Source organism: Colletotrichum spaethianum, assembly GCF_022836535.1.
Source record: "Colletotrichum spaethianum MAFF 239500 DNA, contig18, whole genome shotgun sequence".
Taxonomy (NCBI): domain Eukaryota; kingdom Fungi; phylum Ascomycota; class Sordariomycetes; order Glomerellales; family Glomerellaceae; genus Colletotrichum; species Colletotrichum spaethianum.
Genome location: NW_026054788.1, coordinates 1,011,723 through 1,027,102, shown reverse-complemented (window position 1 = coordinate 1,027,102; position 15,380 = coordinate 1,011,723). Strand labels below are relative to the sequence as shown.

Here is a 15,380-nt window from a genome sequence, read left to right as displayed (position 1 = left end):
CTCCCTCTCTCAGTTCTGGCTCTCCTGCCCGGGAACCTTCCTCTTGACCCTGCCCTTCTGCGCCTGGTCGCAGAGCTTCTTCTTGCTTTCCTTCTCGAGCCAGTCCGGGTCCCGCTTGACCTTGCCGACCATGTTGTACTTGTCGCTCTTGGAGAAGAAGTCGACCCAGTGCTTGAGCGCGTCGTGGACCTTGGCCTTGGCGGCGGCCAGCTCCTCCTCCTGCAGCTTCTGCATGTCGGCGTAGGACCAGTGGCGGTCGACCTCTGGGTCGTCGAGCGGCAGGAACATCTCCTCGACGCCGCGCATGTCCGGGGTGCGGTCCTCCATGAAGCAGCCCGTGACGAAGCCGCGCGAGGCGTCGCGCCCCGCGAAGACGTTGTAGGAGCCGCCGGGGCCGTAGATGCGCGGGTTCGCCGAGACGTCAAAGATTGTGTGGTTGATGGCGAGGTAGATGGGTTTCTCGGGGTTGGAGCCGTCGTACTGGAGGAGCTCTTCGGGAGTGAGGTAGAGGGGCCCGTTCTGCGGGAGAGGTATGCGTCAGCTACGGCCGTCTGAAGTGATTGGCTTTGTCTGCAGGAAGAGGGGAATGTACGCACCCATTTGGCCTTCCAGTAGTCGGGCCGCATGTACCAGGGCTTATTCTTCTGGCCCCAGAAGAAGCTCTCACCGTTGCTCTGGAGGTAGCTCAGCGCGCACGAGGCGAGGAAGAAGAAGCTCAGCGCGCGGAGGATGTCGACGTAGGGGCTGTACACGTCCGTCTCGCCCTTTGCTTTCTTGGACTTCTTGCTCTTCTTCCCCCGCGAGTTTTCGGCCGGGGTACCCGCGAACAGGTTGTCCTCGTCCTCAACTTCCTGCACCGGCTTGCGCTGGCGCACGCTTATCGTGTCCTCCGCCATGGCTCTGGTCGTGTCTGTTCGGTGGGGAGGGGGAAGGGGGACAGTTGGAGATGTAGTTGGCGAAGATGCCGAAGCTACAAAAGGCACGACTGAAAAGCTAAGTCACCGGTACTCGAATGATCGGCACGCAGTTGCGCTAAACATGGAGAGTCCCCCTGTCTACCGTAACGGTGTCAATGTGGCCTGTTTAGATGGCAGCTATGGACACATTTCTGGAAAAGACCAGAAAAAGCAAGTGGATGGACACGCGGACAATCAAGCACTTTGCGTCTTCTCTGCACTCCGCCGGCGGCAGACTGGTGGGCGGCCGGAACGGTGATGAGGTGGAGGCCGAAAGCGAGGACGGGGGGCGCAAAGCCGCCAAAAGGGCGAAAAGTGACTTTTAGACGGCGTGTGATTGGCCGCGGCGGATCCAGGCCGTCCGAAGGGGACGTCCCCCTTTCTGGGTCCTCGACAAGTCGGGACATGCAGGAGGGTTTTTTGGAGAAGGACCAGTTACAAATAAAGTGTAATTAACTGAGGTCGCTTATGAGAGATTTGGAGTTTACAGGCCATCGTTGGGTTGCCTTTTTTTGTTCTTTTGCCTCGAGCTTCCAGAAGCTGTGACCCTGGTCGATAAATAGCAGAAACCCACTTGTACGACACAATGCAGGTTGGGAAATCTTTAGATGGAACAGGCAGAAACCATTGATCTCTGCGCCGGGCGCCGAAGCCCGTCGCAGATGGATTTCATGGTCATTTAATCCATCATCGTCTCTTCCAGTCCTGGCAAGCATGGTTATGCAGCGTTGTATCATATCCCCAGCTCCCTAAGGTATCTCACCAAGCGTACCAAGGCCGAAAGGTGACGGAGCTCAATTGCACCGCCTAGCTCTGCGATTTTTCGGGGGTATCGTTGTGTAGAGTTGCTGCTTACCGCATCAAGTAGCTTACCTACAGCTTTGGGCCACCATCCTTTTTTTCGCCCAAAGGTGGGCATGATTATGTCATTCGCCAACGGCCCCAATATCCGACACCAAATGAACCATTTCGCTAGGGCAATCCATCCGCGTCACCTGGACAACCCGCCTGCAGCAGGACCAGCGCCCGCACTGTAAACATCCGTCGACCTGCTCCCACCCTACAACCTGGACCGGGAGACAGCTACATGCACCTTTTAACTTACCTTACATGATACCGTCTCCATCAAGGGTTCCTTTTCTTCCGACGCTACCACCGTCATCCATCGCATTTCACGACACACGCAAAGCTGCCTTCGAGCTCCCTCCGGACCCGAAGCAGATACTGGCCACTACCTATCCCAAAAGCCCTCCAATCCTGTATGACGCGCACCGCTCGATAAACACAGCATTACCTTCACTCTCACAATGGCCGACAGCGCCGACCAACCGCCCTCGCCGGGCGGGCCACTTAGCCCAATGACTCCCGACCGCGCAAACCAGAAGCAACAGGCCCGCAACCTCTTCACATCACCTCGCAGCAGCCCCGGTGGCCGTGACAGCTCCGTCCACGAAAAGATCTCCCAGTTCAACAACCTCGCCATGCAGTCCAAGACACTCGAGCGCAAGACTGCCGACGCCGCCCTCAAGCGTGCCATGCTGGGGCGCGAGGAGGCCGAGACGGAATTGCGCCGCTACCGCGACGAGTCCAAGGTGCTGCGGGTTCAGCTGGAGAAGGGCAAGGAACGAGAGCAGCGCGTCAGCGAGCGTCTCGAGACCGTCATGGTAAGCCATCTGCCTCTGCCGCCGCCGAGGGGTACCAAAAGTTGCTGACTTGCCGTTCAAGGAACAATACGGCCGCGCAAAAGAAACTTACGCCCACACGAAAGCAGCGTGGGAGAAGGAAATCAAGCTTGCGCGCAAAAAGACGTTCAAGAACGAGTCCCAGATCATCAAACTCCAAGAAGAGCTCAAGTCGGCCCGCGAAGGCTGGCGCCTAGCCTCGGACAACCTCGACGCCGAGAAGCTGCGCTCCAAGGCCCGTGAAGAGGAGGCTTTCCAGGCCCGCTATCAGATGGTCGGTATGGAGCAGGAGCTCGGCGAGGCCTTTGAGCGCATCAAGTTGCTTGAACAGGAGCGTGACGCCTACAAGACCTTGGCCAAGGAGGAGGAAGTTGCTCGCATCGCCGCCGAGGGTCGTATCCCGTTGCCTAAAGCGTTCGACGCTGCACCCGACGACGAGTTTGCGTCACCCAAGAAGAAGAAGGGACCGCGGTTCTCGCTTTCGACGGTCGACATTGTCTCTTCCGCCGCCAGCGAGGGGGAAATTGAGGAGCTTTCCCTCCAAGTTTCTTGGGAACGCCAACGCGCAGACCGCGCATACGAACTGGTCGACTTTTTGCAGGCCGAGTGCGAACTGCGATGCTGCCCTTGCGCCAAAACACACAAAAGGCAAAGCATACTCTCCCCGAGACAGAGCCTGGCTTCCAACAGACCAAGCATCATGTCACCGAGGCGCAGGCTGATGCCGCCGGCCGAGATCGCCGACGCCAGTGACCTGGTCATCCTTCGCGGAGGTAGGGAGTCCTCTCAGGGTCGCCCGTCGCTCAGGGCTTCAAGGAGCCCCCCAGTCGAGGAAAAAGCCTTCAAGAAGCCCGAGGCTCCCAGACGGTCAAGGGAAGAGCGCCGGAGCACCATCTTCTGCCCCCGAGAGGGTATCTTCAGAACCGTGTCGCAACAAGAAGCCGACGAGATCGAGGCTCAGCACGAACAGGAGAGACAAGAGCATGAGTCTAGCGTAGGGTCTCCCAATGAGCCTCCCACTCCACATGATGCTCCTCTGAGGTTCTCGCGCACACCCTCGCTCGAACCCCCTGATTTTGCCGTCCTCGCCCAGGAGCGCATGTCGCTGGCATCCCTCCTCAATGCTCCCCACGGCGGCACTGATGGCGAAGTCCACACCGCACCTCTCCCCTCTATCCCCACCATGCCCGACACAGACGAACGTCCGGCATCCCGGTCCTCGAGAAGTCCGTCACCGACTCTGGAAGACACCGTCCGCCCACACACCGCAGCCGCGTTCTACACCAAGACGACAACGACAACGGTCCCCATCCGTGACGACAAGCCAAGGCCGCAGCCCAAGTTCGAACGCGGCCGCACGCCCTCGGGCGGCGATTGTCACATGTCTTTCGACATCAACAACCCTGCCATGACCCCAACCATGACCCGCGAGGAGGCCCTGGCCCGCATCCGTGAACGCCGAGGACGCGCCCGCTCCATCGCGCAGGGCACCGCGACGCCCCGCAAGAAGATGATTGAGGGCGCCGGCGAACGGCGAGATGTTAGCGCCCCTGCCGGTCAGCCGATTCCCAAGGTGAAGGCGTAGAGTTCCTTCTTGTCCGGGGCGGGCTCGCCAAGCGGAAAACAGGACCACACTGGCACAATTCGGCTCCGTGAGGGTGTCGTCCCGCACGACTCCAACGGTAACATCGACCTCCAGTCGGCTGAACGGCATAGCAACACGGTGCGGGACCGTCTTTGGAGGCTCACACGGGATTCGCTCGCGCGCAGCTCGTTTGGCTGGTCGACACGTACATAAACAACAGACGCGCACAACGACACGGAAAACGGGGCAGGCGTTCAAGCGGGCGGGCATGGGATTGACATACCCGGGAGCTTTCTCGCATTGCTCAGGAGTTTTTTTTGGGGCCCCCTTTTTTTTGCTATTTTTCTTTTTCCTCGTTCGGCCGGCACCCTCTTGTCTGCATAGTTAACGGCGTTCTCTTGCTTCGGATCTGGAAAGGGGGCAACGGCCGACTCTCCGGGAGGGGAATTGCTTTTTATGAGGAGTTTGTATTTTTCTCCCCCAAACCATGACGATTGCGAGCACATGCATACATTATTCAGACCACGGGCCCGGTTTTGGGTTGTGCGATTGTTGCATTATGATAAAAATGAGGGGTTTAGGGATGGGGGGCAGGAAGAAAGAAAGTCTCATTGTTTTTGTTTTCACCGGCTCGGGGTGTTTTGGCTTCTGTCGATGCGTCACTGAGCCGTCTTACTCTAACTCCCATTTTAATGCGTTTTCCCTCATTGCTACTTTAATCTGCACTTCTCTGCCGTACCAATAGACGTGCCGCACTCCTCTCACGGGGAATCATCATGACAACAGACGGCCTCACAGACACGCCGAGGTGACCGACAGCTATGCGTGGCATGTGGGTGATGCAAAATGAACAAATTTCGTTAGAGGCATGTACACATTACCGTAAGTGAGCAAGATGACCTCCCCCCTCCTTCTGGTCTTCGCCAGGGACATCATGTAATCCCGGCCTCGCCCCTTTTCTTCTTCTTTTCCTTCTTCCAATCGTGGTATAGGTATGTACAGCAATATCGAGTCGTAACGTCATGCGACACGGAGGGTTGACCACCACTCCCACCCCTCACGTCGCTTCCATGAACAAGGTCCGAAAGCAACTCCTCCAACGTGCAAACAGGACCAGCAATGTACCGAACGGACAGGTCCGCCTCACCCGTTCAGGAAGCCCCTAGCCGCATTCCTGGCATTCTCCGAGCTGTACGCGTCAAGCTTGACGGCCACGAGCACGACCTCGACAGAGCTCTTGCCGCCCCGGGACCCCTGAATCTTGAGCCTCCACTGGCCCGTCCGCACAACCCATTCGTCGGCCGCCAGTGCTGCTTGGCCGGCGGCCGCGTGGCCCTGCGAGTCGACCCGCCTCCGCTTGCGAGAGTTCGGCTGGAATGCGGACGAGGCGGTCGGGGACTCGATCCCGCCGCCTTGGCCTGTGCTCGAGGCCGCGGACATGGGGTTCGCGATATGCAGGTCGTCGGCGTCGAGGGTGTACGGTTTGCCGTCCAGCGTGATGGACGTGTCCGAGTCAACGGATACGCGGACGAGGTCCTCGCTCAACGGCGTGTGTCCGGGGGTTGGGGGTTGGCTACCGGCTCCGCCCGAGGCCATCAGGAGGCCTAGGGGCTGCGTGGTGGGCGGCAGGTTCAGCTTCGTGGCCACGACTTCAAACAGGCGTGCAACGCGGGCGCGGGTGTCTCTGAAGAACTCGGCGCGGACGGCGCCGGCCTGGAAGTGGATGCGGGTGCTCTCGCCGCCGATTTCGAGGACGAGCTCCGCCGCGCGATCGTCGACGTAGGGACGCGCATAGTTGACCCAGCCTGACAGATGGTCACCCGGGGAGGCCAAAACGTCGGCTGCCACGCTTATGCCGCTCTTCAAGATGTCCTCCAAACGCAGGACAATCTCCTCACGGCGTCGACTCTGGTTGTAGCTTATGTGGTGCGGTATGAGCTTCTGCTCTAAGCCCTTGAAGTTGAAGTATCGGCAGTCTCGCAGCAGCTCGGCGCGGTGCGTCTCATTGCGGATCGTGACGGGGTATCCACGCAGGAGGTGCAGAATCTCGGCAAAGGTTTCGGCGGAGCGGTGTGGGACGGACGGCGGCAAGATGGACGGCGGGCGGAGGAGGCCCTCGCGTTCGAGGCCAGGGAACAGATCTTCGGGGTTGGAGAAGAAGACGGCGAAGCCGAGGGAGAAGAAGTTGGGAGAGTTGCCGGGATCGGTGAAGATGTCGCGGGGTATTTGGAACTCGCGGTGGCCAATGGATATGAAGATGGACTCTTCGTAGAGTTGTGATATCAACTTGGGTACTGCCACAGGTGTTAGCCCGGCTTTGCAAAAGAATGGTAGCTGGATTCGGTGAACGTACGGCTGTAGAACTGGGCATCGGCGAAGAGGCGCACAAAGTGCGTGCCGTCCCGAGGCTTGACATGGTAGCCCTGGAGATGGAGGGAAATGTCGGCGAAGGTCTGGGGGTCGCGATCGATGTAGAGGGTGCGGATGGCGTTGGAGAGGTCCTCGCCCGTCTCTTGTGCCTTTTTGACCTGGCAATAGAAGTACTGGGAGAAGTAGGACGGCGCTAGCGACTGGTCAGCACAGCAGCAAACATGACTGACGCCTGCTGTAGACGGCGCACACGGACGGGCAGCGTCTTGGACGGGCCGCGAGGCAATGCCGATGGTTCCGCCGCGTGTCGATAGGATCGGGTGAGGATAGCAAGGATTGTGAACGCACCATCGGACGAAATGGAGGCGCCTGAAAGCTTGAACAGCTCGTTGCCTATCTGGATGGGGAAGACGCGCTCGTGAGGAAGAATGTGCGGGATCTTGGCGACCTGAGCCTCGTCGCGCGGCGCGGGACTCCTGGACGGCGGCTGGGGCTTGGCATTGTTGTTGGTGTTGGCGACCGACATGTCGGCGACGAGACGACGCTGGGGGATGGAGACGTGGTTGCCGGGATGCTGCTGGACGAAAAATGCCCGATGGTATACGAGACTAGATCTACACGAGGGCGACGCTTGCGAAGAGCCTAGTCACCCTAGGGCGCGTTGTCGAAGCACAGATCAGAGACATCAGCATCCAACTACGACGTGACCCAAGGGTGCTGATGCTACCTGGGACGTTCGCGCGAGGGGTAGGAGGGGGCCGTGGAAGAAGAGCGTTCCTCGATCTGATGCTGGCCGTGTCCTGTCCGTCCTGTCCCCTCGGCCGTGATGTGATACGGCGAGGTGTACGAAAGTAACCTTTAGGAGGATAAGGTGCCGACGCAGCTCAGCGATTCGCTGGTTTGCGTTCGCGACCGGGGGGAGGGGGTTGTACTTCGAACGGCGCGAGGTATCGGCCGGGGTTCGATGGAGCTTGACTTTCAACTCTTTTTTATTTTTTAATTTTTTTTACGACGTGGTTGGAGATTTGTACGTATCAATAAAGGCCAGGCACAAGCCGCAGCCGCACAAGCGCAACTCCGCCTGCTGTCTTGGATGTACCGTAAACTACTTGGGAGATCAGATTCGGGGAAGGAAAACGTGGCTGGTAAGCAATGGACGACGGCAGGACGAATTAGGGGGTGCGGGATTACTATGGAAGCTTCTGTCGATGTACCGTGCCACCGAGCATCGCATGCAACGCTACTTTCGTCCAAGATTGGGGGCCGTTATTCCCGCCCAAGGAAGGTCGCGCTAAGGGGGGCGTCTGCATGCTCTGTCATCGCCGGGCGCTCGGGGCACCCGTGGCGCTAGGCTCGTAATGTTCAGCGACGGCACTGGCACTGGCTAAGCGAGAAGCGATGCCCGTTTCGGCCAAACGAGCAGCTGCCTACCTGCCTGCCTGCCTGCTCAGTGCCTACCTACCTTGGTGGTAAGTGGATTGTTCTGTGCTACGCCGTGCACCTTGCATCTTCGATGACGGCGCCTTCTCCTTCTCGATCTGCTTATTGGTCTCTAGACGACGCTGAACAGCACCTCCTCCGTTTCGCAAGATGCTTCTCCGTCTCGTGTCTTCGCCCCGGAGATGAGACTGAATCCTTCATCCAACACCAACATCCGTCATTGGATCGTTTGGCACCGTGGCACCTCCTCGGCTCCGAGGTCATCATCTTCCCCAAAGCTTACGCCAGAAAAAGCAACCATCCTAGACATCGTCTTGGACTTGTGCCTGCAGGTCTTGGCTGTCGAGGAAGCCGTCCCTGCAGGGGGGAGGAGTCCTGTCGAGCTGACTGACTCTACGCACTGCCATTTCTACGCATCATTCGATATGACAAAAAGATTTCAATTCAAAGACTGGCCTTCCAGACCTGACACACGCAGCACCCACGGGTTTGGCAGACAATGAGCCTGTCTTTGGGCCCTTGTCGGTCCGGGGTAGCATAGCACGCACGCAAGGGTATCTGGTGATGCGATGGACGCAGCATGGTGCCCGTTTCCAAGAACGCCAGCAACGACAACAAGCATTTGCCTTCCGAGTCTCATCTTCGGCGCTGCTTTCTGGAATGCGACCCTGCTGCCGCATACTGCCGCCACGTATAGTATACTCTGGGTCCGCCTGCGTCGCCGTCTGACGCACTTTGACGTTTCGCCCTCAACAACCACACGACGCTGTCAATAACCTCTGAGGTGGTCAACACAGGCGAGGCAGTGTCTTCCTCCATTTCGGCAAAGCCTGTGCCGAAATGACAAGCTTCTCCGTGCTACGAAGCTTTCCAGCCAAAGCCCTACCCACGCGGTAACAAACCTTCCAAATCATGCAAACCGACATAATAGCCATGTTTCCATTAATGGCAGGCTGCCGTACACGATGCTCAGGGGACAATCACTGCGTGCGGCGGGCCTCCATGTCTCGCCTGCGCAGTCCACCCATTCGTCGCTTAGAGTTCATCGGGACCGAAGAGGAATGCATGCCGCATCTGCCGCATCGGCATGGACTGCTTGCGGGAAAAGACCGAATGGGGATGGCTGGCTCCCAACGTTCTTTGACGTCGACAGAACCTACTGCACGCCGGCCCATCGCCCCATAACCTACCTACACTATGATCGGGCCTTCACTTCGCCTGACCCCATCGCACAAACTGCCCCGACTGGCATGGCACCCGCAGCGTCCCATCGCGGCTAGTCGGCCGAGTTGCGGAGCGAGGGGTCTCACGCGAGCCCAGATATGCAGAGAGATGCACTGCAGACAATCCGGAGACTGCCCATTGGCCTAAAGCCCCTTTCTGGAAATACCTATGTTCCCTTCGTGTTTCGGAGCAACACTGCAGACAGATATGGTTCGCGAACCCGACGACGGAACCGAGGTCGCTGCGAGCCCAGGTTCAAGGTTTGATATTCGTCCGGAGTTTCGGTGCGCGTCAACGCCAGTGCGTGTGCCCTCTTCACGAGGAGATTGCTCGGAGCCGATGTAGCGAACTGCCCATTACGAGATGGGGGGTCGCTGACACTGAATCTGAGGAGGGACCCTCGAGGGGTCCTATGTAGGTACACTAGTTTATTACGACCCGATGCCGTGCTGGACCTGGCCACTGTGCCAGTTTCATGGCCTGGCCTTGCCGTCTTCAGCGCGTGCACGACAAGGATGCTTCTTCGTTAACGGCACACGTCCCTGGGTTCCGGCCGACCGACTGAGTCGACTGGGGGGATGACACCGAACCAAGCCTAGCCCCAGTTGCTGCCAGGCCAAAGAGACAGACAGTCCCGGCCGATTCGGCAGCGGTGAACCCACACGGAGCGAGAGACGCTCTTTTTCTTGCATGTCTCGAGCAGACCGTTCTACGACAGCGATTGGTGGCATCGGCACCATAGGTACACAGATACGCCTTGCAAAGTTCAGAGAATCTTGATTGTCAGTCCAGATCGGGCACAGGTTCGCTCCCGTCTCCCGTCGCCGGTCTTAACAGAGGACTGCTAATACACGGAGCCGACACACCTTATTTCCCTTGGAAGCTATCTAAATGAAACCCATCCCCCAGATCCAGATATCCATCCCACCGCGCCGGCGGCCGTTTCAGAGAACCGTCGGTTGAAATTGATCGACCTTAAGCCCTAGGTGACCCTGGGCCGGAGCCGAGATCATGAGCGCTATTTCAGTATAGAAACAGGCGAGACCGAAATTGGTTTGCAAACTTTGCCTGCATGCACAGCCTGCATCGCGGGGCAGAATTTTTAGACCCCGTTGACGCGCGATACTCTCGCAAAAGCTCTGGGCGGCTGGAAACAGACTCGTGGATGTGGTCCACAGAGCTGATTATCGCAGAATTAGTCAGTGTACAGAAATTGGGATGGGACTGTAGGTTGCCATCCAAACCACCTGGTCGTTCGCACGGCCTTAAACGCTGGTGGTAGGACCGGCTTATCGTACGATTTCCCCGACGAGGCACTGGTATTGCGCGACACTCGATCTCGTGAGGCGAGAAGGCAAGGAAGGGAAACGATCAAACTTTCTATACCCCACCTGAGCAGAAACTGAACCACAAGGATGAATCTGTCTGGAACACGCACGCCAACCGCCCGGCTACAGACACACTCCGGGGGTCTTGTTTGCCGCTGTCGAAGACGACATGGGACCGGGGACAAGTGTGCAGTCGACGACGGATGGATCAAAGAAGGAGACAGATGAGGAAGCTTGGCTTGGCGGTTGGAACAACAAGCGTACAGGAGCCCGGCGCTAGGCATGAGCAACAGCGCGCAGGACGGTCCGGCCAAAGACCTAATCCTGAAGCGCTCGCAATGTTTCCAGGGAAGGGTTTAGTGACAGAACGTGCGGTGCAGCGAGGCGACGACTAGCCTCGCACGTAGCTCACTTTGAGTTGCTTAGGTAAGGATCATGTCACGAGTTGGAGGTGTGATGCATTCAAGGTTGGACCTGTCAGTGATGAGTGGTGTGGTATGTGCTCCATCATAGTCTCCCAGACGGGATGGGAAGTGGATGGAGGGGGGGCAGCGAAAGCTGTGGCTCTCTGTCTCTACCGAGGAGTAGTGGAGGTACAGCGTACGATGCAAAGGAATGAGGCCACAGAGCGGGTGAGTGGGCTCCGTCCGGACTAGACTCCGTGGCCTGAACTGATCAGCGCAAAGGCCGAAGGCATGACGCCCTCGACGCACCTCATCATCGTTACCACCCTCCATCTAGACGCACCACACTTACGCATGCTTCGTCGCCATTGGCTTGTGGCTTGACTTTGGATCTGGAAGCTCACTTGCAGGAATCGGATTTTTCAGATGCAAAGCAGCACATGCATGCACGCCGATGCCAACCCGCGCACCATGGTTAGGTTACATGATACAGACATGCTGAACCCAGCGCACTGCCAGACGCCTGCGCCGCGAAGACGAAAGCAAGGGGGCTTCCGGGCGGGCGGTTCGACCAAACAAATGGATAGCCGAATCGACGATCGACAAAGCCAAACTCTCACTGCCTGTCGACGGGCCGTTATTGTTGTTATTGTTGTTGTTGTTGTTTTTTGTTGCTGCACAGCACCACGTCTTGAGAAGCATCGGGATATGCTACTCGGCCCCATGGCGCCCCTGCAATTAGTGAAAACGGGAAGACAAGCCCATCCAAGCTTTGAAATATGGAGATGCTTCAGACATGGCATCTACACTACGTGTCGCGCGACATTGTCAGGCTCATTGTCATTTATCTTGGTCTGCCACCGGTGGAAACGGCGACGACTGGCCGCGCACACGGATGGACGACTTTGGGGAGATTTCCACTTACGCTATGCAGTAGGCCCACTGCGAGGTATGCCCATACCCACTCTTGGCACTTCATCTTGGCCATACATCCATCTATCCATCCTTCAACTTTGAAGACGGGGGGACGAGACAGCACGGCTTGGTCGTAAGTACACATTAGGTAAGTACTGGAAGAGAGGGAAGCTGGAGTAGGTGGACAAAGGGCGCCAGGGAGAACATCCGGGCTCTGCACTGCACGAAGCCAGTCAAACCCCGGTTGGTGACACTTGGTGAGCCCCGAGAAGTGTGGGCCGTCTTCCCCTCTGCGGGCATCAATTAGTGGCTCTTGAGACGCGCTTCTTCTCTGCCTGGGATGTCACGTGCGGGCGTTCTTCTTGGAAGTCCTCCGACAGGGAACGCTTAAGCCGTTCGTCGTACAAGCCAGGCGATGAGGGTAGGTACTGTACGCCCATTTTTGTTGGGGTAAGGTTTGTCGAGTCCTGACAGTCGTCCTACGTAGCAAACTGGGCGTGGCACTGACTGACACCGGAGCTGTGTTTGTCTCTGGATGTCAGTAAGTCGGCTTGACTTTTCGCATCATCCTGACTACACGCCGTCGGCCTGCGATGCAAAGCAAAACAAAGAGGCATGTATCGAACATGCCGACCGCGCGCCCATCGGCTCAGCTACCTATTCATCGCTTTGCAGCGCAGTACACTACACTACACTACAGCTCCCATTGGCGTTGTCCAGGTACCTCCTGTCGTCAGGATGCCTTAGGTAAGCCCCAACATTACGCACGTCTGTTCCACGTACAACCGCCCTCAGGTATGCCTGCAAGGTCAGTCCTCTTCCACGGGCGTGCCCATCCTCCTGGAATATAGCCCGAAGGCAGCAACATCGAGACATGGGATTCCCGCCCGGTGGGAAAAGCAACGACCAAAATTTCCGGACCCCACCCAAGCGCTTCTAAGCGAAGGCTCGAGGGGAAAGTCAAGAGGGCCCGTCGGCTCGGATCAAGGATCGGGAAAGGCAATGTCGATGGGACAGCCGATGGAGGACGACGCGGAAGACAAACTCGACGGATACAGCCACGAATAGGGACAAGTGGCAAGGGTATCGGTATACACCCAGCACGCCGATCCCTCTCGCAGCTTCGTTCCAGGCCCTGTTGCGCCCCTCAGCCGGCGTCCTGTCTCTGGGTCTTTGGCGCGCTCTGCATACAGGGACAGTAGCTAGTTGCGTTTCTGGCCTGGCGCCCCGCCTACCACGGTGGGTAGTGGCCGTCGTCGAACCGTCGGGTTCCAGCTTCCCTCTCTTTTTCTGCTCTCGAACGTCTTTTTCTGCCCAGCCTCCCGAAGATTGTGGCCCCGGCAGCCCACCTGCTGGACCCATGTCCTCTCCCTCCATCCGATCTCGCACCGAGGCCTGTTGCTATTGCCGGCATCTCGCTGGACGCGCATCCGTATCTGCGCTGCACTGATGGCGCTCGAAGGAACCATCGCCCGCTGTTTGGACCTGTCCAAGTCAACTTGAAGACGCCCCCAGACTGTGTTCTGTGCTCAGGCTGTCTTGTCCTCTCGACGGCAGTATCGCACCCCCTGTCCAGATTCCCGGTGGTGGTGCACCAGCTAAAAGGGCGACGGGGGTAGGTAGGAAGCGGAGGAACGGAGTCCAAGAGAACAGTGTGTACAGAGTACTTTGAGGACTTGAAAGTTGGAGAAGCTAGCATCTTGGAGCCTGGCGCTTTTTTAACCCTACCTACAAGCTCCAGCCAGCCAGCGACCCTCACCTCAACGCTCAGTATACACTACTCTTCTCTGCTCTGGTTCGGATACAAGCAAGTCTTCACGCCATCCACCCCCTCGGCTTGATAGTCGTACCCTCACCCCCGCCCTTCACCATCCCACCTTTTACCCTCCTCCTCGAGGCGACTGCGTACCGGCAGCGTGTGTACGGATACCCTCACCCTCTCGGTACCCTGCCCGATCCCGACCTCCCTCACCCCCAATCTAAACGGGGCCTGGAACAACCACCGAGGAAAGGAGGGGGGTGTAGGATCACCAATCCATCACTAAACACACCACTTCGGCCTTCTTTTTGTCTGGCCTACCTTTACCTCAACCTTCCAAACTTCCCGTCCCGTCCACCGCGAACCAGCCCAGACCAGGCCCAGACCTGACCAGGGCACCGTGTCCCTGCACATTCGACACTTTTTCCTTTCTTGGGGGGTATCCTGAACATCTCATCCACTCACTCAATTCGACTCACCTCACCTCAACCCCAGCTCCCCGACCTCTATGCTTCTTCATGAGAACCAGAGCCAGCAAAGAGCAGAGCAGAGCAGAGAAGAACCTCATCTCCATCTTAGGCAAACCAAGCCGCAAGACCACGCAGCTTGGGGGCGGTTTGAGATCAGGGAATCCGCCGTCAGCGGGCAGTATCAGTAACAAGCACGAGTATTAAAGCTGGAGCCACAGAGGCGCGCCAGTCTCACCTTACCTCCAAGGTCGCCAGCCCAGATACAGCATCCTGCTTGCTTACCTACCGTCTTGACTCCGTCCGTACCTGGCCTTACCTTGCCTTGCCTTGCCTACCTTGTCTACCTTGCCTTGGACGAGGCAGGCACTGCACCACACGGCGCGGCACCGCACCGCACCGCCGCACCACTCTCAAAGCCCCGAGGAAGCTTGGATCATTGCAACTAGCAATTTGGTCTCTTTTTTTTTTCCCTTTCCCTGGTCCATCTTCCCCTTCTTCTCTCCCGTCCTTCCCCTTCTTCCTCGCTTGTTGCTTCCCATCTCTTCTGAAGCTTCAACTTCTTCATTGACGACCTTGCCGAGACCACTTTTCGGGCATCACCACTTCAGAGATCGATCTGGCAAACGGTCCCCTCCCCCACCATCCGCGTTGGTCACGAGCATAGTGACGGGCTGCCACTACTATTACTACTACCACCACTGTTACCACGGTCAAGTCACCAGCTCCAAACCCAACAACACAGAGAGCATCGCCGTTGCAGCTTGCTTCGTTGCTCCACCGCTCCATCTCGCCTGCGCAACGCCACGCCCTCGTCCTGTCCTCACCCACAGTCACAGCATGTATGGTCCGCGAACGACTCGACACCAGTCAGAGTCAGCATCACGCACCGCGAACCAGAACAGAGGCAACCCGGGCCAGGCACGAAACCTTCGATGAGCACGAGGTTGACCATTGCGCCGACCTGCAGCTGCAGCTGTTGATTTTGCTACTGCCAGAAGCAGCTTGCTAATCGCACTCTTGGCTCTTGGCTTCAACAGGCTGTTCCGGAGCTTCGGTCCTTCGAAGCCAGCTACTGCCGCTCCCGCCGCCGCATAGGCTGTGTGGTGTGCCGCCGAGCGTGCTCGCTGCGCGCTGTGTCGTACTGTGACCTTCGCTTCGCTTGGTCGCCCGTCTTCCCGCTACCCGCAAATATCCCACACCGGTGCCGAACGGAGATTTCCTGGAACTTTTGTAACTCACGGCAAAAA

General features: G+C 57.9%; 3 protein-coding genes across 3 annotated transcripts; 1 reads left to right on the top strand and 2 right to left on the bottom strand.

Annotated features, from left to right (window-relative positions):
* Positions 1 to 9: 9 nt before the first annotated feature.
* ColSpa_07404 (membrane steroid-binding protein 2) lies at positions 10 to 896 on the bottom strand (the record flags this gene model as incomplete). Its single annotated transcript, XM_049273616.1, has 2 exons — positions 10 to 519; positions 597 to 896. The coding sequence occupies 2 exons, from the start codon at positions 894 to 896 to the stop codon at positions 10 to 12; spliced, it is 810 nt and encodes a 269-aa protein (XP_049129573.1).
* A 1,367-nt stretch (positions 897 to 2,263) lies between these two features.
* ColSpa_07403 (uncharacterized protein) lies at positions 2,264 to 4,223 on the top strand (the record flags this gene model as incomplete). Its single annotated transcript, XM_049273615.1, has 2 exons — positions 2,264 to 2,620; positions 2,682 to 4,223. The coding sequence occupies 2 exons, from the start codon at positions 2,264 to 2,266 to the stop codon at positions 4,221 to 4,223; spliced, it is 1,899 nt and encodes a 632-aa protein (XP_049129572.1).
* Positions 4,224 to 5,366: 1,143 nt separating this feature from the next.
* Positions 5,367 to 7,119, bottom strand: ColSpa_07402 (uncharacterized protein; the record flags this gene model as incomplete). Its single annotated transcript, XM_049273614.1, has 3 exons — positions 5,367 to 6,517; positions 6,577 to 6,793; positions 6,844 to 7,119. 3 exons carry the CDS (start codon positions 7,117 to 7,119, stop codon positions 5,367 to 5,369), a joined length of 1,644 nt encoding a protein of 547 aa, XP_049129571.1.
* Positions 7,120 to 15,380: the final 8,261 nt, after the last annotated feature.